General features: G+C 51.0%; 1 protein-coding gene and 1 pseudogene across 1 annotated transcript in view; both read right to left on the bottom strand.

Annotated features, from left to right (window-relative positions):
* Positions 1-623: 623 nt before the first annotated feature.
* LOC116645100 lies at positions 624-9,487 on the bottom strand (annotated as a pseudogene).
* A 5,951-nt stretch (positions 9,488-15,438) lies between these two features.
* FSTL4 (follistatin like 4) overlaps positions 15,439-20,612 on the bottom strand; it is a 394,520-nt gene continuing 389,346 nt past the window's right edge. The window contains exons 15-16 of the mRNA XM_032425320.1: positions 20,170-20,279; positions 15,439-18,192 (exon numbers count right to left, since the gene is read on the bottom strand). Of these exons, the coding sequence (XP_032281211.1) occupies positions 17,490-18,192; positions 20,170-20,279 (813 nt within the window). The 3' untranslated portion in view covers positions 15,439-17,489. The remainder of the gene's footprint in view (positions 18,193-20,169; positions 20,280-20,612) is intronic.

Here is a 20,612-nt window from a genome sequence, read left to right as displayed (position 1 = left end):
GGGTGCCTGGGCAGCTCAGTTGGTTAAGCATTGAGTCTTGTTTCAGCTCAGGTCCTGATCTTGGGGTCATGAGATCAAGTTCTGCGACAGCTCTGTGCTGGGTGTGGACTCTGCTTATGATTCTGTCTCTCCCTCTGTGCCCCTTCACTCTTCCCCCATGTGTGCTCTCTGCCCTCTCAATAAACAAATAAATAAAATAAATAAAGCTACTGTAAATGGTATCTTTCAAAAAACTTTTTTTTTTTTAAAACTGTGCTGGTATGTAGAAATATAATATTGTTGTACTATTTTTTTTTAAATCTAGTAGCCTTGCTAAACCCTCATAAATTTTAATAATGTATCTTATGTATTCATTTAAATTTTTCCCTATATAATCATATAAACTTGTTTCTTTCTTTCAGATCCTTATCCTGTCTATTTAATTTCTTGTCCTATTAATCTGGCTAGGAGCACAGTGTACAGGGCTGAATGGAAGTGTCTTGTTCCCTATCTGAAAGGGAACACTTTTTTTTTTTCTTGCCGCAGGTTTATTTGTATAAATAGCACAGGACACCAGCCCCATGCAGACAGAAGCTAAAGGGTCACACCAGTCCTTCCATCCTCACATTGGCAGACAGAAGCTTCTACGCTGGAGGCTTTGTGGGGGCCTGGGAAACTTTGGGAACCTGAGCCACACCGAGGAGGGGCTGGAGCTGGAGTCAAAGCTGCACCCTGGGCCTTGGTTTGAGCCTTGGCCTTTGGCCAGCAGAGCCTGAGACCCTTGGCGATGTGGGCATGAGCACATTTCCCGAGCTTTGGGTGAGCGATGTAGGCAAGTTGATTGAACTTGTGGCTGCAAACCTTTGGGATCTTGGGCTTGACCTCCTTGAGCTTGATGAGGCCCTTGACAGCCTTGGCATGTGCACTCATAGCCTTGGCGTTGTTGGCCTGCATCATCTTTAGGCCCTTCTTGTCGTGCTTCTTGGCAAAGCTCAGGAACTTGGGGTCTACCCCCTTAAGAGATTCATATCTTTGTGACCAAGGTTTCTTGATGCCGTTTCTGGGCCATTTTCATGACTGGTTATGCATGGTGTGGTTCTTGAACTTGGCGTGTCTCACCAAAGCCCACGACTCCTGAAGTGCCTCGGACCAGAAGAGGAAGAGCTGAAGGGGACCACTTTCAATGTTTTACCATGAAGAATGTTTTCTGTAGATTTTCTCGTCAATTAAGAAAGTTTCTGCTTCGCAAGAGGAAACCATGAATGTGAATGAATTTAGAATTTTTATCAGTGCTTTTACTACATCTGTTGAAATGCTCTCGTTTTTCCTCCTTTAATCTGATATTGTAGTAAATCACACCAGTCATTTTTTCCTAATGTTCAATCAGTTTTGCATTTCTAGGATTAATCCCACTTGATCATAATGCATTATTCTTTTTCTAAGCTGCTGGATTCAGTTTGCTGATATTTTGCTTAGGATTTTGGTGCCCGTATTGTCAGTAAACGAGGCTAATAATTTTCCCTCTCTTGAATTGATCCTGTTGGGTTTTGGTATGAAAGAGTTATTCCAGCATCACAAAATGAGTTGGAAATTATTTGGCTTTCTTTCTACTCTTTGGATGTGTTTGGGTAAATAGGTGTTCTATCTCCCTTAAATGTTTGTTAGCATTCATTAGCGACACCATCTGGGCCTAGAAGTTTTGAAATGTTTAAAAATGTCGAGGTAATGGTAGTTTCGTTTAGAGTTGTAAGAAATAATACACCGTGGTCCCATGTACTCTTGCCCCAGCTTGCTCCAAAGGTAACACTTGCAAAACCCCAGTGCAATACCACAACCAGGGGATTGACACGGATACAACTAAGACACTGTATTTCCATCCCCGCAAGAGTTGCACGTTGTCCTTTTAAAGCTACTCCCAGTTTTCTTCCACCCTTGAACGCTTTTTAAATCTTTGACGACCATTCATCTGTTCTCCATTTTTATAATTTTGCCATTTCAGGAATGTTATATGAGCAGAATCATATAGACGGTTGGCAATCTTATTGACCTTGGCACTGAGCATAATTCTCTGGAGACTCATTCAGAGTTGTGGCATGTGTCGGGAGTGTTTTCGTCTATACTGCTGGGCGGAGTTCCCCGTGTGGGCGTACTAGTTTGTTGAATTGTTCACCTGTTCAGGAACATCTGAGCCACTTCCAGTTTTGGGCTGTTTTGAATAAAACTGCATTGAACATCTGTAAATGGGTTTTTGTGTGAAGATAAGTCTTTGTTTCTGTGGGATAAATGCCCAGGAGTGTAATTATTGGGTCCTATGGTAGCATATGCTGATTTAAAAAAGCCAGAGTGCTCAGCTGTGTTCTGGAGTAGCTGCCCCACCTGACATCCCCCTGCAGTGTGAGTGATCCAGTGTTGCCGCCGCCCCGGGACCGTTCGGTTGTCTCTAGGTCTTACTTTAGCAGAGTGGGATTTTAGCAATCCTCAAAGGCGTATCGTGATGTTTCATTGTGGTTTCCATTTGTACTTCCCTTTTGGCTAATGATGCCCATCTTTTCACGTGTTTATTTCCTATCTGTATATCCTCTTTGGCGAAAGGTGTTAGAATTTTAGAATTCATGTCCTTTGCACATTTTCCAATTGCATTGCTTGCTAGTTTACTATTGACTTTGAGTGTTCTTGTATTCTAGATGCTAGTCTTTTGTTGGATGGATGGTTTGCAAGTGTTTTCTCCCTGTCTATAGCTTGTGTTTTCATTCTTTTTTTTTTTTTTTTAAAGATTTTATTTATTTGACAGAGAGAGGAAAGGGAGAGAGAGAGCGAGCGAGCACGAGCAGGGGGAATGGCAGGCAGAGGGAGAGGGAGAAGCAGGTCCCCGCTGAGCAGGGAGCCCGATGCAGGACTCAATCCCAGGATCCTGAGGTCATGACTGAGCCACCCAGCTTAACCGACTGAGCCACCCAGGTACCCCTGTCTTTTCATTCTTCTAACAGTATCTTTCACACAGTAAAAGGTTGTAATTTTGATGAGTTCTAGTTTATCACGTTTCCATTTGTGGATTATGTTTTTGGTGTCAGAAGGTCCTGAAGGTGCCCTAGGTACTGATGAGTTTCTACTGTTTTTTTTTTTTTTTAAGTTTTGTGTTTATCTTTAACATTTAAGTCTATGATCTGTTTGGACTTAATTTTTCTATAAGATGTGAGATGTAGGCTGAGGTGGTTCTTCTTCTCCTCCATCTCCCTCTTCTTCCTTCTTCTTCCTCTCCATTCTGTCCTTCTCCTCTCTTTCCTCTCCTTCACTTCTCCTTCCTCTCCTCCTCCTCTCCTTCCTCCTCCTCCTCCTTTCTCTTTCTTCATCCTCTCCTTCTTCCTCTTCCTCCTCCTCTTAGAAAAATCCAATTGCTCTAGAGTTGTTTGTTGAAAAAGGCTGTCTTTCCTCCATTGAATTGCTTTTGCACCTTTGTCAAAATTCAGTGATGAGAGCATTTCTAGTTACATTGCCTCATTCCCAATTATATCAGCCAGGGTCCAATCAGGAGGCTGAATCTGTACCATTTGAACAGCAGAAATTTATATAAAGAATTCCTAAGTAGTGTCAGGTGGTTAACTACTAAAAGAGGTTTAAGAGGATTTTATGGAATCCCAAGGTACCAAGTGCAGAAAAGTTGCTAATACCCTCATGCAGAGGAAGAGAGGACCATGAAGGAACTGGGGACTTAGGAAGGCATGCCCCATCCATCCATGAAGGCTAACATTCACATCGTTTCAAGGAAGGCATAGGTATTCTAGGGACTCACGGTCTCCTAGCGCTGAAGATGCTTGCTAGAGGCAGCGAGCCAGCACTGTTGGTTTGCCAGATGGGGAGACAGTTGCCTGAGGGTGTGTGTGGAGCTGTAGCAGAAGGGGCTGCTAGGCTGTGAGAGTGTGGGCTGAGGGCACAGTGTTCCAGGTGAGGACGTGGCCTGGGCGTACCTGCCAGTGCAGCTGGGCTTGTGTGCGAGGGCTGCTGATGTGAGACCAACAAGTCTTTCCCACTCTAGTCCTCTGCTCAAGAAGAAAGGCGCAGTGGACTCCGAAAGGACAGTGCCTTCTTGCCACTACTGATGCCCACCGTCCCCCCCAGCTCACTGTACATAAAGCATAACCCAGAGGCAGCTGACGTATAGGACGGGTTTGCAGAGTTCACGCCCATTTCACAAAGCAGGGGAAAGAAGCGGGCAAACCACAAACTGATCCCTGGCATACCAGTCTCAAGGGAAGGTGAGTTAGGGTTCTCCAGAGAAACAGAACCAACAGAATGTATGTAGGAATGTGGCTAGGTTTCTCTTTTTCTGTCTCTCTTTCTAAAGGAATTGGCTCACATGATTGTGGAGGCTGGCCACCTGAAAATATGCCAGGTAGGCTGATAGGCTGGAGACCCAGGAAGAGTTTATGCTGCAGTTTGAGTCCAGAGGCAATTGGCCGGCAGAATTCCCTCTCCTTCTAAGGAGGTCACTCTTTTTTCTATTAAAGCCTTCATCTGATTAGGTGAGGCCCACCCACACTGTGAAGGGTAATCTGTTTTACTCAGTCTACTGATTTAAATGTTAATCTCATAACATATACCTTTACAGAAACATCTAGGACAATGTTTGACCAAATACCTGAGTACCGTGGCCTAGTCAAGTTGACAATGAAATTAATGATCACAGAAAGCACTCAGTCTTTCACTGTTAAATATGCTCTTAGCTCTAAGTTTTTTGCAATTGCCCTTTATCAGGCTGAGGATGCTTCTTTATGTTCCTTGATTGCTGAGAGTTTTTTGTTTTTATCATGATTAGTTGTGGAAGTTTATCAAGTTCTTTTTCTGCTTCTATGGACACAATCACGTGCTTTTTCTATTTTTATTTTGTTAATATGGTAAATTACACTGATTTTCAAATGTTAATCCAATCTTGCAGTTTAGGATAAATCTTACTTGATCATGATGTATTATTTTATTTGTATATAATTGGATTAGAATTGTTAAGATTTTGCTAAGGAGATCTGTATCTATGACCTTGTTCTCGAGAGATTAATAGTGTGTGTGTGTTTGTTGTAATGTTTTCTTGTCCAATTTGGTATCTAGATAGTGCTTGCCTCATAGAACAGTTGGGAAGTGTTCTCCCCTATTTTTCTGGAAGAATTTTTGTAGAATTTTATAGAATTTATATAATTTCTTAAATATTTGGCAGATGTACCAATGAAACTATTTCTTCTTGAGTGAACTTTGGTCACTTGTCAATTTTGAGAATCTGAAGACATAAATGTGAGTTTATATCAATATTTCCAATATGTATTTAAATTATAGAGTTTTCCATAAAGTTTTTTTGAGATAACACTTTTATCTCTTTTCTTGTGTGTTAACATAAATCCTGTGGAAGTCTTGTTGTTGTTTTTTTTAAGATTTATTTATTTATTTTAGAAAGAGAGCACGAGAGGGAGAGGGAGAGAGAATCTCAGACTCCACTTTGAGTGCAGTCCGACGCGGGCTAGATATCACGACCCTGAGATCACCGTCTGAACTGAAACCAAGAGTCCAATGTCCAACTGACTGTGCCACCCAGGGCTCCCCCTGTGGAAGTTTCTAATGTTGCTCACTGATGTTACGCTTTTTTCTTTTTTAAGATTTTATTTATTTATTTGACACAGAGAGAGGGCACAAGCAGGGGGAGCGGCAGGCAGAGGGAGAGGGAGAAGCAGGCTCCCTGCTGAGCAGGGAGCCCAACGCGGGGCTCGATCCCAGGACCCTGGGATCATGACCTGAACTGAAGGCAGACGCTTAACCAACTGAGCCATCCAGGCGCCCCACTGATGTTATGCTTTGAGCTGCGTGTGGATATGTGAGGGACTGAACTTCTTGACCCTTGTGCTTGGATATAGTTCAGGCCAATGACTTGTAAGGAGAAATAATGTATTTTTACTTCCACACTAGATTACTTAATGGATGATTCTAGTGTCAATTCTCTTTTTCCCAGCCTCAGTATTTGTGGAGATGTATTGAGATAGAGTTTTTATCAGCTTTGGTCCTTGGGAAACTGTAACAAACAGAGCATTCTGACAACCTCTCCTTAGATGTACGGCATGTGCAAGAAGTAAATCTTGTTGTTTGAGGCCACTGAGGGTGTGAAGTTGATTGTTATTGCAGCAAAATCTCCTTTCCTGATGGATACCGTTTCATATTAGCTTTATCCTGCTAAATACATGAGATAGCTTCAGAAGAACAATAAAAATAATAGTAATAAGAATATATCATTATAATAATAAATATAGTACCTATACCATTCTAATAATATTATTAGTAATAAAACTACTGGGTGAGGCTTAATATTTTTTTTGCAGTTCTTTTAGCTCTTAGTATGACCTACTCCTACTAAGGATGAGCAACATATTGTGCCTGAGTATCTTGAAATGATCATTTTCCTTTTTTTTTTAGGAGGCTTCAAAAAAGGTCATTTACTGCATCACCCTCGCATCAAATTCTTCTTTGTTTTTAAAGATTTATTTATTTGAGAGAGAGAGAGCACGAGTGGGGAGGAAGGGCAGAGACAGGGAGAAGCAGACCCCCCACTGAGCAGGGAGCCAGATGTGGGGCTGGATCCCAGGACCCTGGGATCATGACCTGAGCCAAAGGCACACACTTGACTGACTGAGCCACCCAGGCACCTGATCATTTTCTTTTTGTGATGATGTCACCCATTTTGTATATCGCTGAGAGGTCTTTAAACTGATTTGAGGCTTAAGGTTTGTTTTTTTTTTAAGATTGATTTATTATTTATGAGAGAGTGAGAGTGGGAGGAGGGGCAGAGGGAGAGGAAGAGAGAGAATTCCAAGCAGACTCCTGGCGGAGCGCAGAGTCCCACGTGGGGTGGGGGTGGGGGGATTGATCTCATAACCTTGAGATGATGACCTGAGCGGAAATCAGGAGTTGGACGCTTAACCAACTGAGCCATCCAGGCGGCACGAGGGTTAAGGTTTTTTGAGCCATGTGGGTGGTTTGAGTGTGGTCTGCAGATGGGATTACCAGCTTTCAGGTCCCTCCCCCAACCCTCCCTGCCCGCTCAGCGCTAAAGCAGCTTTCCTCCCAGCTCCCTGGGGTTGGGGGGGCAACTAGTAGACTTCTAGTTCACACTTCGCCCAGGGTGTAGCCCTTTGAGGCCCCTGCCCTCTGTGGGAGTGGGGCTCCCATCAGACCCCCACCTCCAGTAGGTCCTGCCCATGCCCTCACGAGGCTGTGGGACAGAAAGCTGAGTTGACCCGGAGAGCCGAGTGCTCTCTGGAAGCTGGGAGCCTCCCAGCCCTGCTCCCGTTGGTGGTTCTCACTCTCTTCCTGCCTTCTTGCTGTTCAGGGTATTCTCTTAAAAAAAATTTCTTCTCGGGGCGCCTGGGTGGCTCAGTCGTTAAGCGTCTGCCTTTGGCTCAGGTCATGATCCCAGGGTCCTGGGATCGAGCCCCGCATCGGGCTCTCTGCCGAGCAGGGAGCCCGCTTCTCCCTCTCCCACTCCTCCTGCTTGTGTTCCCTCTCTGTCAAATAAATAAAAACCTTTAAAAAAAAAAAAATTTCTTCTCCTACATATATTTTTTAAGATTTTATTTATTTATTTAACAGAGAGAGAGCACAAGCAGGGGGAGAGGCAGAGGGAGAGGGAGAAGCAGGCTCCCCGCTGAGCAGGGAACCTGATCCCAGGACCCTGAGATCATGACCCCAGAGGAAGGCAGCTACTTAACTGGCTGAGCCACCCAGGCGCCCGTCTCCTATATTTTTAATGGTAGAATGGTTTGGGGTCCTCGGATCCGCCACGTGTGCAGGGAGGGAAGGCTGACCCTTGTTTCCGAGGTGGGAGTCCGTGAGACGTTTCTCCGCGATGCCATCACCCCCGGCAGGTGTGGTTTCCGTCCTCCAGCTGTGTGGGAAGGAGTGAGCCTGCTCAGCGGCGTCGTCAGCGCCGAGAGTCTCCCTCACGGGCCCCTAGTCCCCGACCGTGCGAGTCCTCCTCGCCTGGCCCGCCCCACCGGGAGCCAGAGCGGATGGGAGGCCACCGGCCCTGCCTCCGCCTCCCAAGTGGGTGTCACTGTTAGATTTTTCTTCTCAGTGCAGACGGATGCACTCACCTGTATGCATGTAACACAGAAGTCGAAATTTTAGAAAATACAAACAACAAACCAACCTGTAGAAAAAAACCCAGGTCTGCTTATGATCCCAGAATTCAGGGATGAAGGCCTGGGTCAGTTTCCTCTCCCTAGCTATTCTTTTACAAAAATGCGAGTATCCAGCGTGCGTTTTCTTCAATCCCGAAGCAGTATCAGTGTGGTTCCCTGGCAGTGTGTGAGCAGGTGCTGATCAAGATGGCCCTGGGGCTTTCAGAAAGCTTGATTAGTGTGAGCATAGACTGGGGCTCCTTTGGGGTTTCCCGGGCTCTCTGTGAGTCAGACTCTCTTGTGCCCCAGGGATGCTGAAAAGTCTCCTTCTTGTAGGTCTGTCTTGGGGCGGGGGGCGTTCCACCTGCTGCACAGTGTGGGTCCTGTTGGTGGTCACTTGACATCTCTTCTTCCTGGGCTGCTCACTGCTGCTCACTCTGCTCACTGTTGCCCATTGTCCCTTGTCTGGCACCTGCATTTCACTTGGGCATGAAGCTGTGGCTTGAGAAGATGAGCTTCCGTGGCCAGTGGCCCTGGAGAAGTTGGAGCTAAGGAAGCAAACGCATTTTCTTTGGGCAGATAAGATGATAACTTTGTGCACATCAGGCAATAACCGTCTGGACTTAATAATACAATGTACTATTTTTTGCATAAATAACATTTATTTTTACAACTTTGATAATAATTTTAGATGCATGCATAGCCAGGTGTGGCTAAGAGACTTGTGGCTCTGGGACCCTCTGCTAGCTACCCTCCAGTTTTCTCTCATGGCCCACCAGCCCCTGCATGTTGGGGTATTTGGACCCAAGCCTGTCTTAGTCCTCCTTCTCAGCCCCCCTGGGGCCTGGGTATGCCTTACTTCTCAGATCCCTCTCTCGTATGGATATTCCTTTCCTCCCAGAAGCCCATTCTCCAGCCTTGTCTGGGTTTGCCCCCCGCCCCCCCGCTTTGTGCAGTCCCAGCTTGTTTGGACACCCCACTGGTTCTTGTCTCCTGCCCCCATAGCTCCTTGTAGGAGCTCCTCTCTGGTCTTCAGAATCCCAGGGCTCTGTGCTCATAGGAGAGGATCTGGACCATGGCCCTGTGTCAGCCTCTACCTGCCTCCTCTAGGGGGAGCTGCTTCCTCTTTCTTGGCTCAGACAGCCCTTGGTGATGCCCTGTGGACACCTTCCCCTGGAGCAGAGTGATCCCAGCTTCGGGCATCTGGGTCCTGGATGCGCGCCCACCGTTGGGCAGTATCTCTCTTTCCCTCTCCCACTTAGCGTGGACGCTCGGAGTGCCCAGGGCCCCGGCTGCAAGATGGTCTCCAGCGCCCAAAGGATGCTCTCTATCTCCACGGCTGCCCGGTGCCGCGCCATGCCGCCCCTTCACCTCGGCCTCCCTTCATGCGGCTGTCCGCCCTGTGCTGCCGGCGTTTCTGCTCTTCTCTCCTGGGTCAGCCCTTCGTTCCTGTCGTTCCTGTCGGCAGGCGGGCTCTCACCCCGCTGTTCCTCCCTCGGGCCTTCCAGTGACTCCCATTTCACTTCATCCGGAAAGCCTTTCCAGACCACGTCCCCTAGCATGTCCCCTCATGGATCCTGTGTGCCAGTGGTTCTTCTTGGGTCCGTTTGGTTCCTGCTGACTGTGGGCTCCGTGGGGGCAGGCCCGGGGTTCAGAGATGGTTTTGGAAAACGGTGGCTGAGCACGAGAGTGGCTGCATGGGGAAGGCTGTGAAGGTGAGCTTGTTGTGGGCCGAGCCGAGGAGTCTGTCCTCCGAGGCCTCCCCAGCCTGGCTGCATGGGGCTCGGCCCACACATTGCGTATCCCTGCGTGACCTCCTTTCGGCCTGCTTAGGAGGGAGTGGGTAGAACACAGTATAGGATGGAAATTTCTGCCACCTGTCTGGGGCGGGTCCTGTTGTAGGCTGCACCCGGCTGCCCACCCCCCAATCCCAACAGCTGCTGTCCTGGGCCTTGTGAGCAGAAAGGACGTCACCAGAGCATCTGTGGCGAGGAGCCCAGCCTCGGGGGGGCAGGAAGAAGCTGACCGCTGCGGTCAAGATGCAAGATGGTCTCCAGCGCCCAAAGGATGCTCTCTATCTCCACGGCCGCTGACCGTACAGAGTTTTGGGGTTTTAATCACTTGCGTTTCCTCTTGCCAGAGGGGACCGGGCAGACCCCAGAGTTTTGGGGTTTTAATCACGTGCGTTTCCTCTTGCCAGAGGGGACCGGGCAGACCCCGGATCTTGAGGGCTAGTCTGGGCAGTTGGCTTCCCCGAGGTGCAAGTTAAAGCAGAGCAAGTCCCTCCCGTACGGGGGCTGTGCCGCCCCGCGGGGTATGGGGGCCGTGAGGCTAGAGCTGCGCTTGGGACTTGTGTGGAGCGGGGGGGACTGCACGTGGCGGTTTCGGGGTTAAGAGCACGTGTCTCTGCTGTGTAGACTTGAATTTGAATCTGGCTCTGGTGCTCTGAGCTTCCATGTCCTCTTCTCGCAAGTGGAGATCACACCACCACCTGCCTTGTTCGGATAATGGTAAGGTTTGAAACTGGTTCTTACTAAGTGTTTATTGCGGCGCCGGGCACATAGCAGGTCATTTCTCCAAGACAGAGGAGGAGCAACATCTTGTTTATGTCGTTGTGATGATGAATTTTATGTGTCAGCTTGGCTGGATCATGGTGCCCAGAGAGACTTAGTTAAACACTCTTATAGGTGCTTCTGTGAAAGGAGTTTTCGTCAATGAGATTAATACTTAAATCAGCAGACTTGGAATAAAGCAGATACCCTCCACGGTGTGGATGGGCCTCATCAAATCAGTGGAAGGCCTTAAGGAGAAAAAAAGACTGACCTCCTCAGAAGAGTTTAGCCAACCAATTGCCTTTGGACTCCAACTCCAACCCTTCCCTGGGTCTCCAGCTACCAGCTCCCCTGTAGATTTGGGACTTGCCATCCTCCACAATTGCATGAACGAATTCCTTAAGATAAATCTCCCTCTTCCTCTTCCCCCCACCTACCTACCTACCTACCTACCTACCTACCTACCTACCTACACACACACACACACACACACACCCCATTGGTTCTGTTTCTCTGGAGGATCTGCACTAACAGCCATGGTGCAGTGGACATGAAGCTCGCCAAGGGAAGGACTGTGTCTGCTTCACGCAGCCCTCGAGCCCCCACGCCTCGCACAGCGCTCGCACATGGTGGGCGCCCCACACGGGTACCTTGGTGATGACTGAGCACTTGATGCGTTCTGTATCCTAGCTGGCAAGTCTGCCCTGACAAGAATGAAGAGTTGCTGGAGTCCGGCGTGGGCTGGAGCTGGTGCTTGTGGTGAAATGTAAAGGTCCACCAGGGCAGGTAAAGAGAAGGTTGGAACCAGACCTTGGTTGTACATGTTGGGAGCTGAAACTTCACAACGCAGAGTACTAACCACTATACGATCACGGCAGGGAGCTGAAACTTCAACATGGGGGAAGAGACTTCCGGGTTCAGGTGCCTGCCTTTGTCCACAGCCCTTGGGAGCAGGCCAGTGGAGAGGCCACTTGCTTTTCCCCTTCGAGAACCTGTAGGGTGTTGGAGAATGGGGAGAAGGACCTGCGTGGTCCTGCCTTTACCCCTTCTCACTTCACCAACCACCCACAGACGGGCACCAACAGAAGGTCACTTTTCTCAAGTTTTATTGTAAAATCCTCAGAAAAAGAGTATTTACAGTGATAATACTTTATGATAATCTGTGAATCGTCTTCATATCAAGTGGTACTGCAGTTACACGGTGTGTTCAATACTGTGCAATACGTCAAAGTAAACACGAACTTATTTCAAATGCCACATACAGTTACTGTGTTGGTACAAATTTCTACTAAAGTTGATGTATTAAAAATAATTTATATTTTATAAATAAGGAAAACTTCACATGTATAGTAATTACAGGAGGCCTTTTGAGAAATACTGGTGATTACAGAAAATATATTTTGGTGTCTACACAACAGCTCAAAATAATGTATCTGCCTTGAAATAAGAGATCTGAAAGTTTTCTGAGGTGGGGGAGGATGAGAATCTTAACGGGACGAAGGGTGTGCCTGTGACTTCCCATGTCGAGGTCTGCTCAGCTACACTAGAGTGTGAAACGGTGTGTGTGTGAGCACTCCAGCCACACTGCATGCCCACTTCTGTTCTGAGATCATTTCGCATGACCTTCAGAGAGTGTGAGCCGAGGGGAGAACAGTGGGGTGTGGCGGGGGCCAGGCCAGGAGCCAGCCTGGGTGTGCCGTGGCGTCTGGGGTGGCAGTTTATGGACCTGTTACCCCACACCTGTCTGAAGCAGCGCAAGTAGCAAGGGACCGACAGCTCTTAAACCGATGGCAGATGTCACCCTGGGCAGTGGACGGAGGGTGAGATTTCGGGAATTTTCTCATTGGAGAGCCCTTGGGCCCCATGATCGGTCCAGACTGGTTGCCCTTCGTCAGAAACGAAGTTCCGATCTTGAAGAGTGTATCCCTAAAGGGCAGCATGCTCCGATCCTGCCCTGGTGACATGCGGGGGGCAGGGGCTGGCCAGTAGTTCCTGCTTTGTGGAGTGCAGGCTAAGCCTTCTAGAGCCCTCTGGAGTGTGGCCCATGTTCTCTAGGACCCCACAGGAGAGAGATGGTTCCATATTAGTCAAGACGAGCCTGGAAAAAGGGGTGTGTGAATTGTGGGTTTGTCCAAGAACAGTTACAGAAAGTACACGGTCAACACTCTGGTCAACGCTCGGCCTCGCTATCAGTGCTGGAGGCCCATCCCCGCTCTCCCCATGCTTTCCGTAACCTCACATGCTGTGTTTGGCTAAATCCCCATGGCTGCCCACAGCTCCACAGAAGGTGTGAGCCCATGCTTGCTGGGCCCCCGGTGTCAGCGGGGTGGCTGCCGCCTACAGCCTGCAGGTGCCAGAAGGTGCTCAAGTTCTCGAGTAACCTGGCAGGCAGCCTGGTGCAGACTAAAGCAGGAAGTGGCTTGCACTCCACCAGGGGCTTGGGGTCTTGTAGTCAGACCTCGAGCATAGGCACCGTCTATTTCCTCCTTTGAATCTTTTAAGCCTCTCTCTGTTCTAGAACCTCTCTGATTTTGAAGAGAAACCATGGCAGTTGATGACTTGGTTGAACAGAACCGCTCTGCCGACATATGCTAGTCTGGGAGCAAATCGTGGCGTCTGGCCCTGTGAGTGACTTCTTCCTCGGACTTGAAAGCAAGGTAGCGGCATGGGGCAAAGGCCATTGGGGGGGCTGGTGTGACAGTAGGTCAGCTGCCCCTCAAATTGTAGGAGCTGTGGCATGGCTCATGCGCAGGAGGCATGGGCGGGGGGTGCAGCAAAACAGAGAATAAACTGGAAACGAGGGAGGTGTACCTCAGGCCCTCGAAGGGATGAGGCTCGGGTGAATCATCACCGTCTGTATTCCTGTCTGACGGTTTCTGTTTGACAATAGTCCACTTCCCTGACAACTGTGAGTTTGCTCTGGTCTCGGTCACCTCGCTTGGAAGAGCTGCGAGCCAGGGCATGGGGGTCGTGATTCTGGGCAGCAGAGGGCGGTGTCCCAATGGGTTCTGACCGCGCTTGGAGAGGGATCTGGGGTTCTGGGTGGGGGAGGACAACAAGACTGCATGTCAGCATGGTTGTCAGCCTGTGTCACATTCGGGCTTCCTGGGGTGCGGGGCAGCTTTCAGAGGAGCTGGGTGCAGGGAGGAGAAGGTGAGGTAGACTGGTAGGTGCGTGGGAGGGAGTGGGAGTGGCATCAGCGATCCGGAGGCTTCCTTCTGGAGAGGACGACCCAAGACAGGGTTGTGGGATGTGGTGATGAAGACGGTTCAGTGTCTGCGGTATGTGAGTGGAACACACGGTGAGAAATGAATGGATGACGTCGTAAGCCCCTGGTAGAAAAATATATCCAGAGTGGATCTGTTTCACGTCTCCGTTCTGGATTCTCCTTTAGTTCACAGGTTATTGGTCGACAGAAAAGAAGTTGTGGCCGCACAAAACCAACTTCGGGCTGCTCTCTATTCTAAATGAAGTCTCAGCAGTTAGATTGCTTAGGGTAGCAGGTGGCTCTCTGCTTTATTTGGGGTTGAGAGCTGTCCTCCGGGCCCTACCTGGAGCTGGCAGCCCCTTCCTGCACAGAGGAGCAGGGAGGAAAGGAGATGCCAGGGTGGGGTCAGGTGGGGATTGTAGGGGCTGAGCTTCTGTCTCTGCTCATGACGCCTCTAGATCCAAGTTCCTGTAGCTTGGTATTAGCGGTTGGCCCCAGCCCGACTTCATGGGGCTCTTCCAGCTGCTTCCAGGGGCTCGGGGAAGGTAGCAGGGCCCTCAAATGCCTGGGAGACCGTGGGAGGAAGCCTGGGCCAGCCCCAGGCAGGTTGCAGGGGCAGGGAGGGTGGCGTTTACAAGGCGTGTCCTCCACACCCAGCCTTCCTGGGCAGAGAGTCCACGCAGTTGCCTGGAAGCCGACGAATCCCTCTTACTACCAACCATCCGTGCAAGGCTGGGTGGGCTTTCTGGACCCAGAGCCTCCACGCAGGGTTCCGCTCACGTGGGCAGAAGGAGCACACACACCTCCGTTTCAAGTCTTTAATATCAGCAAAGGTGTAGATTATTTGTGAGTTGTTATGAAAAAAAAAATACTAAGTTGAATTTTTGTGAAATCAATTTTATTTCAAAATTGAGTAATTTTGAAGTAGTTCATTACGAAAGTGGCTTTTTAATGTAAGATGAATGCTGCTTTAGCGTGAGAGAGTTCTCGTTGGCTGATCTTGTATGTTTAGTAGAAGGATCACCGGCTCGGTTGGCTGCAAGGCTTAACTGCTCTGACTTTCAAACTGCGTCCCAGGGAGGCTCTTCTGGGGCTTGAAGGGGTGGGGGGTGACCTGGCCCGCCTTTCCCCTGCCTAGCCCCTCCCCCAGCAGTGTTGGTCGCTCTGCTGAGAAAGCAGTTACTAAGCTGTCTTTGTGATGGTGCAGATCTCGCAGTTTCTAGGCGGGCGGCTCCCCACTCCACCTCGGTAGTGTGCGGAGTGCTGGCCAGGCCTGGGCTGGCCTCTCTGGTAAACTCTTAGTGAGTCAGCGACGGGCAGAGACACTTCGCAGACACACCTAGAAACGGAAGGATTGGGGCTGCAGAGTCACTCACAGTGCAGAAGGGCCAGTTGGGATCGGACGGTCTTTGACTTAGGAACCCCATGACCCAAGGGGCCGACGCTCTGGCCTGGCAGCTGGTAGGCTCTTCCTCAGGTAGGCTCGGAGACTTGATTTATTTTTTATTATGTTCAGTTAGCCGACACGTAGTACATCATTAGTTTTTGATGTAGTGTTCAATGATGCATTAGTTGCGTAGAACACCCAGTGCTCATCCCAACTTTTTTTTTTTTTTTCTGTCAGGGGCTGCCACCGTGTAGAAGATTTTCCCAAAGGGAGAAGTTCATGAATGTTGGAGAATTTCAGCGATAAAAGTGGGAGTTTGGAAGTGAAGGTGTCAAGAGACAGAGACAGGAATAAAAAGAAAGGGTGAGAGGTGTTGCCCGTCCGTCCCAGCCCTGGTGAAAGTGAGTAGGCCGCCTTTGAAGTCCATTCCCTCTGCCTGTAGCTCTGTATTTTACCTGGAACAGAATCTCAAGTCTGCATGGGCACATCTGGCCACACTCTTGGGAGTTGGAGGGGACAAGTGTTTGGTGAACCAAGACACATGGGAGATGCCAGGGGATTGGCTGATTTCAGGAAATTAGGGCGGGGGGCCGTGGTTCAGGTGGGGTGGGCAGTCAGGTGAGCGTGAAGGGGAGCAGTGCGTAAGTAGAGCAAGGCAGGGTGTGTTGTCTTCCTTCTGAACGGGGCTGGCGATCAGCAGCACAGGAAAAGCACGGCCATGTGGCCGGGTGAAGGGGGCTACGCTAGCTGAGGTGTATGTGAGGGGACCACCTTTTCCAACTTCAGGTGGCTTGAAAAACAGTCATTCAAGCCAGAAAGCATATGAGTATGTTGTGACTACTGACGTGAGGGAGAAAGAAAGGGGGGTTCTGGGGGCCCGGGGAAGCTTCTTCATTGCGGACATTCTCCCACACGGGGTGTCTTCCTTGATGCGCCCCCTCCCCCCACCCAGCCCGGCAGAGTCTGAGACATTGGGGATCATGCAGCATTGCCCGCCTGTATCCTCCCCCTAACCCCACATCCTTGGGATTATGGGGTTTGCAGTGTGTGTTACTGGGACGAGAAGGGGCCATGTGTAAGAAAGGCCTGAAATGTGCTTTGTGTGCTGTGGTGAAGGAGGGACTGAAGTTCGAGGGCCACAGGCAGAAAAGAAAGGGATTTTTAAAACGGATAGCCTACAGAACCCACCTGGACCCTGCACGGGTCTTTGGGGTTCCTGTGTGGCACCTGGAGGTCACTGTTCTGTAGGCCACCCCCACTTTGCCTGGCAAGCCCAGTCTGCCCTGAATCTGGGGTACTGGGCCTGGCTAATAAAACCTCCCCCTTCAGGGGTAAAAAGCAGGCACGCAGGCTTTGTCCTGGTCTCTTTGCGTCCCAACCCAGAACAGAGTCTTGGCCAAGGTGGTGGCCAGAGTTGCACTTGGGGCGTCCGTGGTGTGGAGGGCCATTATTCTTGGATGCCCATTGTTCCTTCTGGCTGTGGGGCGTGGGGTGGTGACTCGCAGAGACTTGGCCTGAGGCAGGGAGGAACAGAGCTGGACGTCAGAGAGCATCTTTCTGCTTACTAGCATTTGAGATTATAAAAAATTATCTTTTAATCAAAATTTCCAAAATAAAGTAAGTGATTTCCCCATGCCCCAAGATGCAAGAAGTCCTGTCAGCTCTCCCTCAGGCTTACACCAAGTCACATGGAAAGGAAATCACGAAGCAGCTGCACAGGAGAAAAGAAGGTCCAGGAGGCAGGCGGACGTGGCTCTCAGGCCTGGAGTGCAAGCCTTGCTCCCGGCGAGCCTGTTTCCAGGCCGGGCTTCAGGCCACTCCGTCGGGGTGAAGCCTGGCCGGACCCGGCGGTGAGGGACAATGAGTACATGAAGGCAACCGACAGAAAGGTCAGCCTGGAAAGCAGGAACTCGGCTCCACGGCGTCCCCAGGTACCATGGCGTGGAGCTGGGCACAGAAACGATTCCTTGACATAGTAGCATGTGTTCTCACCGTAGCTCAAGGCGTAAATCATACTTCCCAACGAAAAACCCCAATCTGGTTAGCAGCGCATACCTTAGACTAGGAAACTTGCAAGGAGACCAGTGTTGAACCACAAAGCGAATACAGGTTTGGCTTTTGTCTGTAAAAATGTACAGGTGCCTGCTGGGGGCTGCGGAGTGAGGACTAGGCGGAGCTCGGTGGCCCGGGGCTCTGCGGGGGGAGGGGGGGCTTCATACCTCGCCCACCCACACGGCCGTGGTCCCCCGCCTGACGCCCGCCACCTCACAGCGCAGTGCCTTTTGTCGCCCGTCGACGAGAAACAGCGACTCCTGCGCTGGCGTGAGCAGGTACCGTCCGAAGAGCCCGCTGTCCCTCACGATCCTGCGGGGCCCTCCCCAGGGCCAGGCCGGCGCCGCGGGCGGCTCCTTTAGGTCCTCCAGCACGCCCGTCTTGCCCGTGGACAGCTCCAGGAAGAGCAGGGCTGGCTCTGTCTCCGCGGCGGCGAACACGTGGTACTGGTTGCCCTGGGTGAAGGAGGGCTGGAAGGCCACGTCCGAGACGCCCGCGCTGATCGTCAAGCTGTAGAGGGTCCGGATCCGCCCCTGCAGCGTGATCTCCTGCACGTGCAGCTGGGGGCTGCTGGGGGCCGCGCTGACGACGAAGCGCCCGTCGGGGGACAGGTGTGGGGCGCCGCTCACGTGCCCGTTGGGGCCGACCACGGAGTCCGTGACGCTGTCCAGCAGCAGCTGGGGTGCGGCAGGCGCCGGGCTGTCCTCTCGGCACTGGATGAAGAAGTAGCCGCCCAGGTGCGTGTGGGCCATGGCCTGGGGCACGCAGCCGTGGCTCTGCAGGCTGATGGTCTTGAGCAGCACCAGTGTTTCCAGATCAACTTTGTGAACGGCAGGGTCAGACTTGTTGAAGATGAAGCCAAACCTGCGGAGGGAAGAACCGAGGTCAGAGGTCGGGGTGGGAGGGGGTCTGTCATTCGTCTAAAGGATCGCATCTTTTCTCTTCCCTCTATCAGAATCCTTTAGGCGTCTAATAGCTTCTTAATTAGATGTACCGTCATGCAGGGCACGGCTTCTTCCGTGATTCATCTATGATGTCAAACCAAAGGCAGTCGAGTTACAAATGCTCCTGGATTTATGCTCTCCTAACATGCACACTCCTCTCTAGCCATGGGGAAGAAGGGCCGTCATGGTGCCCTCGGCCGCTTCTCCCTGTGGGATGCCTTCTGATCAGCTCCCCTGGGGCCTTGCGCGAGCTGGCAGGTGGGCGCCCGTGTCTGCGGAGAAAGGCCAGGAGCCCTGACTGCCTGCGGGGAGGGCGGTGGAGGCGAGCTTTCTGCTGCGGTTCCCTGGGCTAAACAGAGAGTCCGAATCTGAGCGGCGAGCGCGTGCGAACAGGACACACTTGCTCCCAGCGCTCCTTCCCTGCGAGAGGACCGTAGAGGGGCAGTCTCTCCTGGGGCCCTGGGAGCAAGCTTGGGCAGGAGGGCTGGGGACAGCGTTTACCTTTGCAGTCTGACGGCCACGGCGTCTCGGCATAGCCTGTCCCCTGCGTAGCTGGGCACGTGGCTTGCCTTTCAGAGCCTCTGAGATGCTAAAGAGGGCAGTTCCTTCCTAGAGGGTTGTCGGGAGGACTGGATCAAAGAGGGAGCTGGAGGGGGAGGGCTCGGTAGGTGGTAGCTGCTCCCGTCTGGACTTGGCGCAAGTCTGCTTTGGAGGCGAGTTGGGAGCTGCAAGGAGACCCGACCCCAGGCAGGACCTGGCTTTGACTTGGGGGCCTCTGTCTAAATCCCTGGCTCAGGGAGGCCTTTTGGTGCCTGGGGACACCTATAGGAATAAGAGAAAAATCTCCCCCACGCTTTTCTCCTGAGTAACTAATGGAGCACGTCAGCGTGAGGAGATGCCCAGTTTAAAGCTTCTTTAAAGCATTCTTAACAAGCCAGAGCACGAAAGAACAGGAAAGAGAAGCCCACTCTTACAGCCACACATATTAAAGCCACACACAGACAATGCAGAGCCTGTAAGTTTGCTGGACTCCTGGCTGAATTCAGCTTCTTTGGGGGCTTTTACCCTTTAGGGCCATCTTAGAAGCTCTCCCCAGGTGCTGTCTACAGGGAGGGGTTCATTAAGAGGTGTTTTCTTCCTTGGGCTTGGATAAATGGCTGGGCCTAATTTTAGAAGTCCAGTTTCAGTGTACAAAAATGAGGCATTTCTTCTTGGAGAAAGGTGTTTGATGTCAGACAAAAAAGATAGGCATAAATAGTGCCCCCGAGACCTTTGGGTCTCAGTGCCTTGGTAAGAGGGCAGGCTTAGTCTTCGGCAGTGCTGACTTTCCAGTCAGGGCTGGGGGTTCTCTGACGTGAATAGGCAGGGGGAGGGGCCAGGCTGGGGTGAGGTTTGCAGTTGGGACCATGGCTCCCTTTATTAGGCTGTTCTGGATGCTGACAAACCAGACAACTGGGAGGGCTCATTTCCCGGCTGGGCGTCTGCATGGCTGCTCGGGGGGCTCCTGGCTGTGTGAACTTGGCCAGGGTCTTAGCTTCTCCGAGCCTCTGTTTCCTCATCTGTAAGAAGGGGTCAAGACCACTTTGACTAGTTTTTTTTGTATGTGTCTAATAAGTAGAGTGTGATCCATTAACCACTGTTGATTCCTTTCCTCTATTGTCCTCACCTTGAGGATGAGACTTCCTGTCCTCAATGGGCGTCTGAGGGTGGCAGGAAGGCACCTGAACTATGACCATTAAAGACTCAGGATGGGTCCATTTCTCTGTCCCCTCGTGAGGGAGCCCAAGGCCACTCAGCATGAGTGGGAGAGACAGAGAAGGAGCAGGTCTCACGGTGGGCAAATGCACGGCCGAGCTGGATTACGGGGGTACTTAAGGGCACTGTGGGCCCGTCTCACCTGATATGGTTGATGATGAGGTTTGTCGGGGGGATGAAGAAATCGTCCACTCCTGCAAAGGGCGTGCGGATAAGGTGCTGGCCCTGGCCAGTGCTGGCTTCTGTGATCACCTACAACACAGAGCAGGAGTCCTGGTGAGGGCCCACTCCAGTAGGGGTGGGCAACCTGGAAACCTTTGCATGTGCTGGTAGGGACCCTCAGCAGACGGGCTGCTTCAGAGAGGGGGGTGGGCAGGAGCAGAGTGGGAGCTACTTGGGAATATGAGGCAGGGACTCGTCCTCCTGGGGAGAGGAAGTGGTGGGACAGATATGAATGCCCGAATCATGCCCTCCTCAGGCAGGCCTGATCCTAACCCACGGGACATTGTCAGCCCTCTGAAGGCACAGCGTCCCAGAGAGGTCCCCAGAACAGAACGGTCACTCTGCTCAGAGACCACCTCCCCC

The sequence above is a fragment of the Phoca vitulina genome, unplaced genomic scaffold, assembly GCF_004348235.1.
Source record: "Phoca vitulina isolate PV1807 unplaced genomic scaffold, GSC_HSeal_1.0 scaffold32, whole genome shotgun sequence".
Lineage (NCBI taxonomy): Eukaryota > Metazoa > Chordata > Mammalia > Carnivora > Phocidae > Phoca > Phoca vitulina.
Note: the sequence above shows the minus strand (reverse complement) of the source record. Positions and strands in the feature narration are given on the sequence as shown.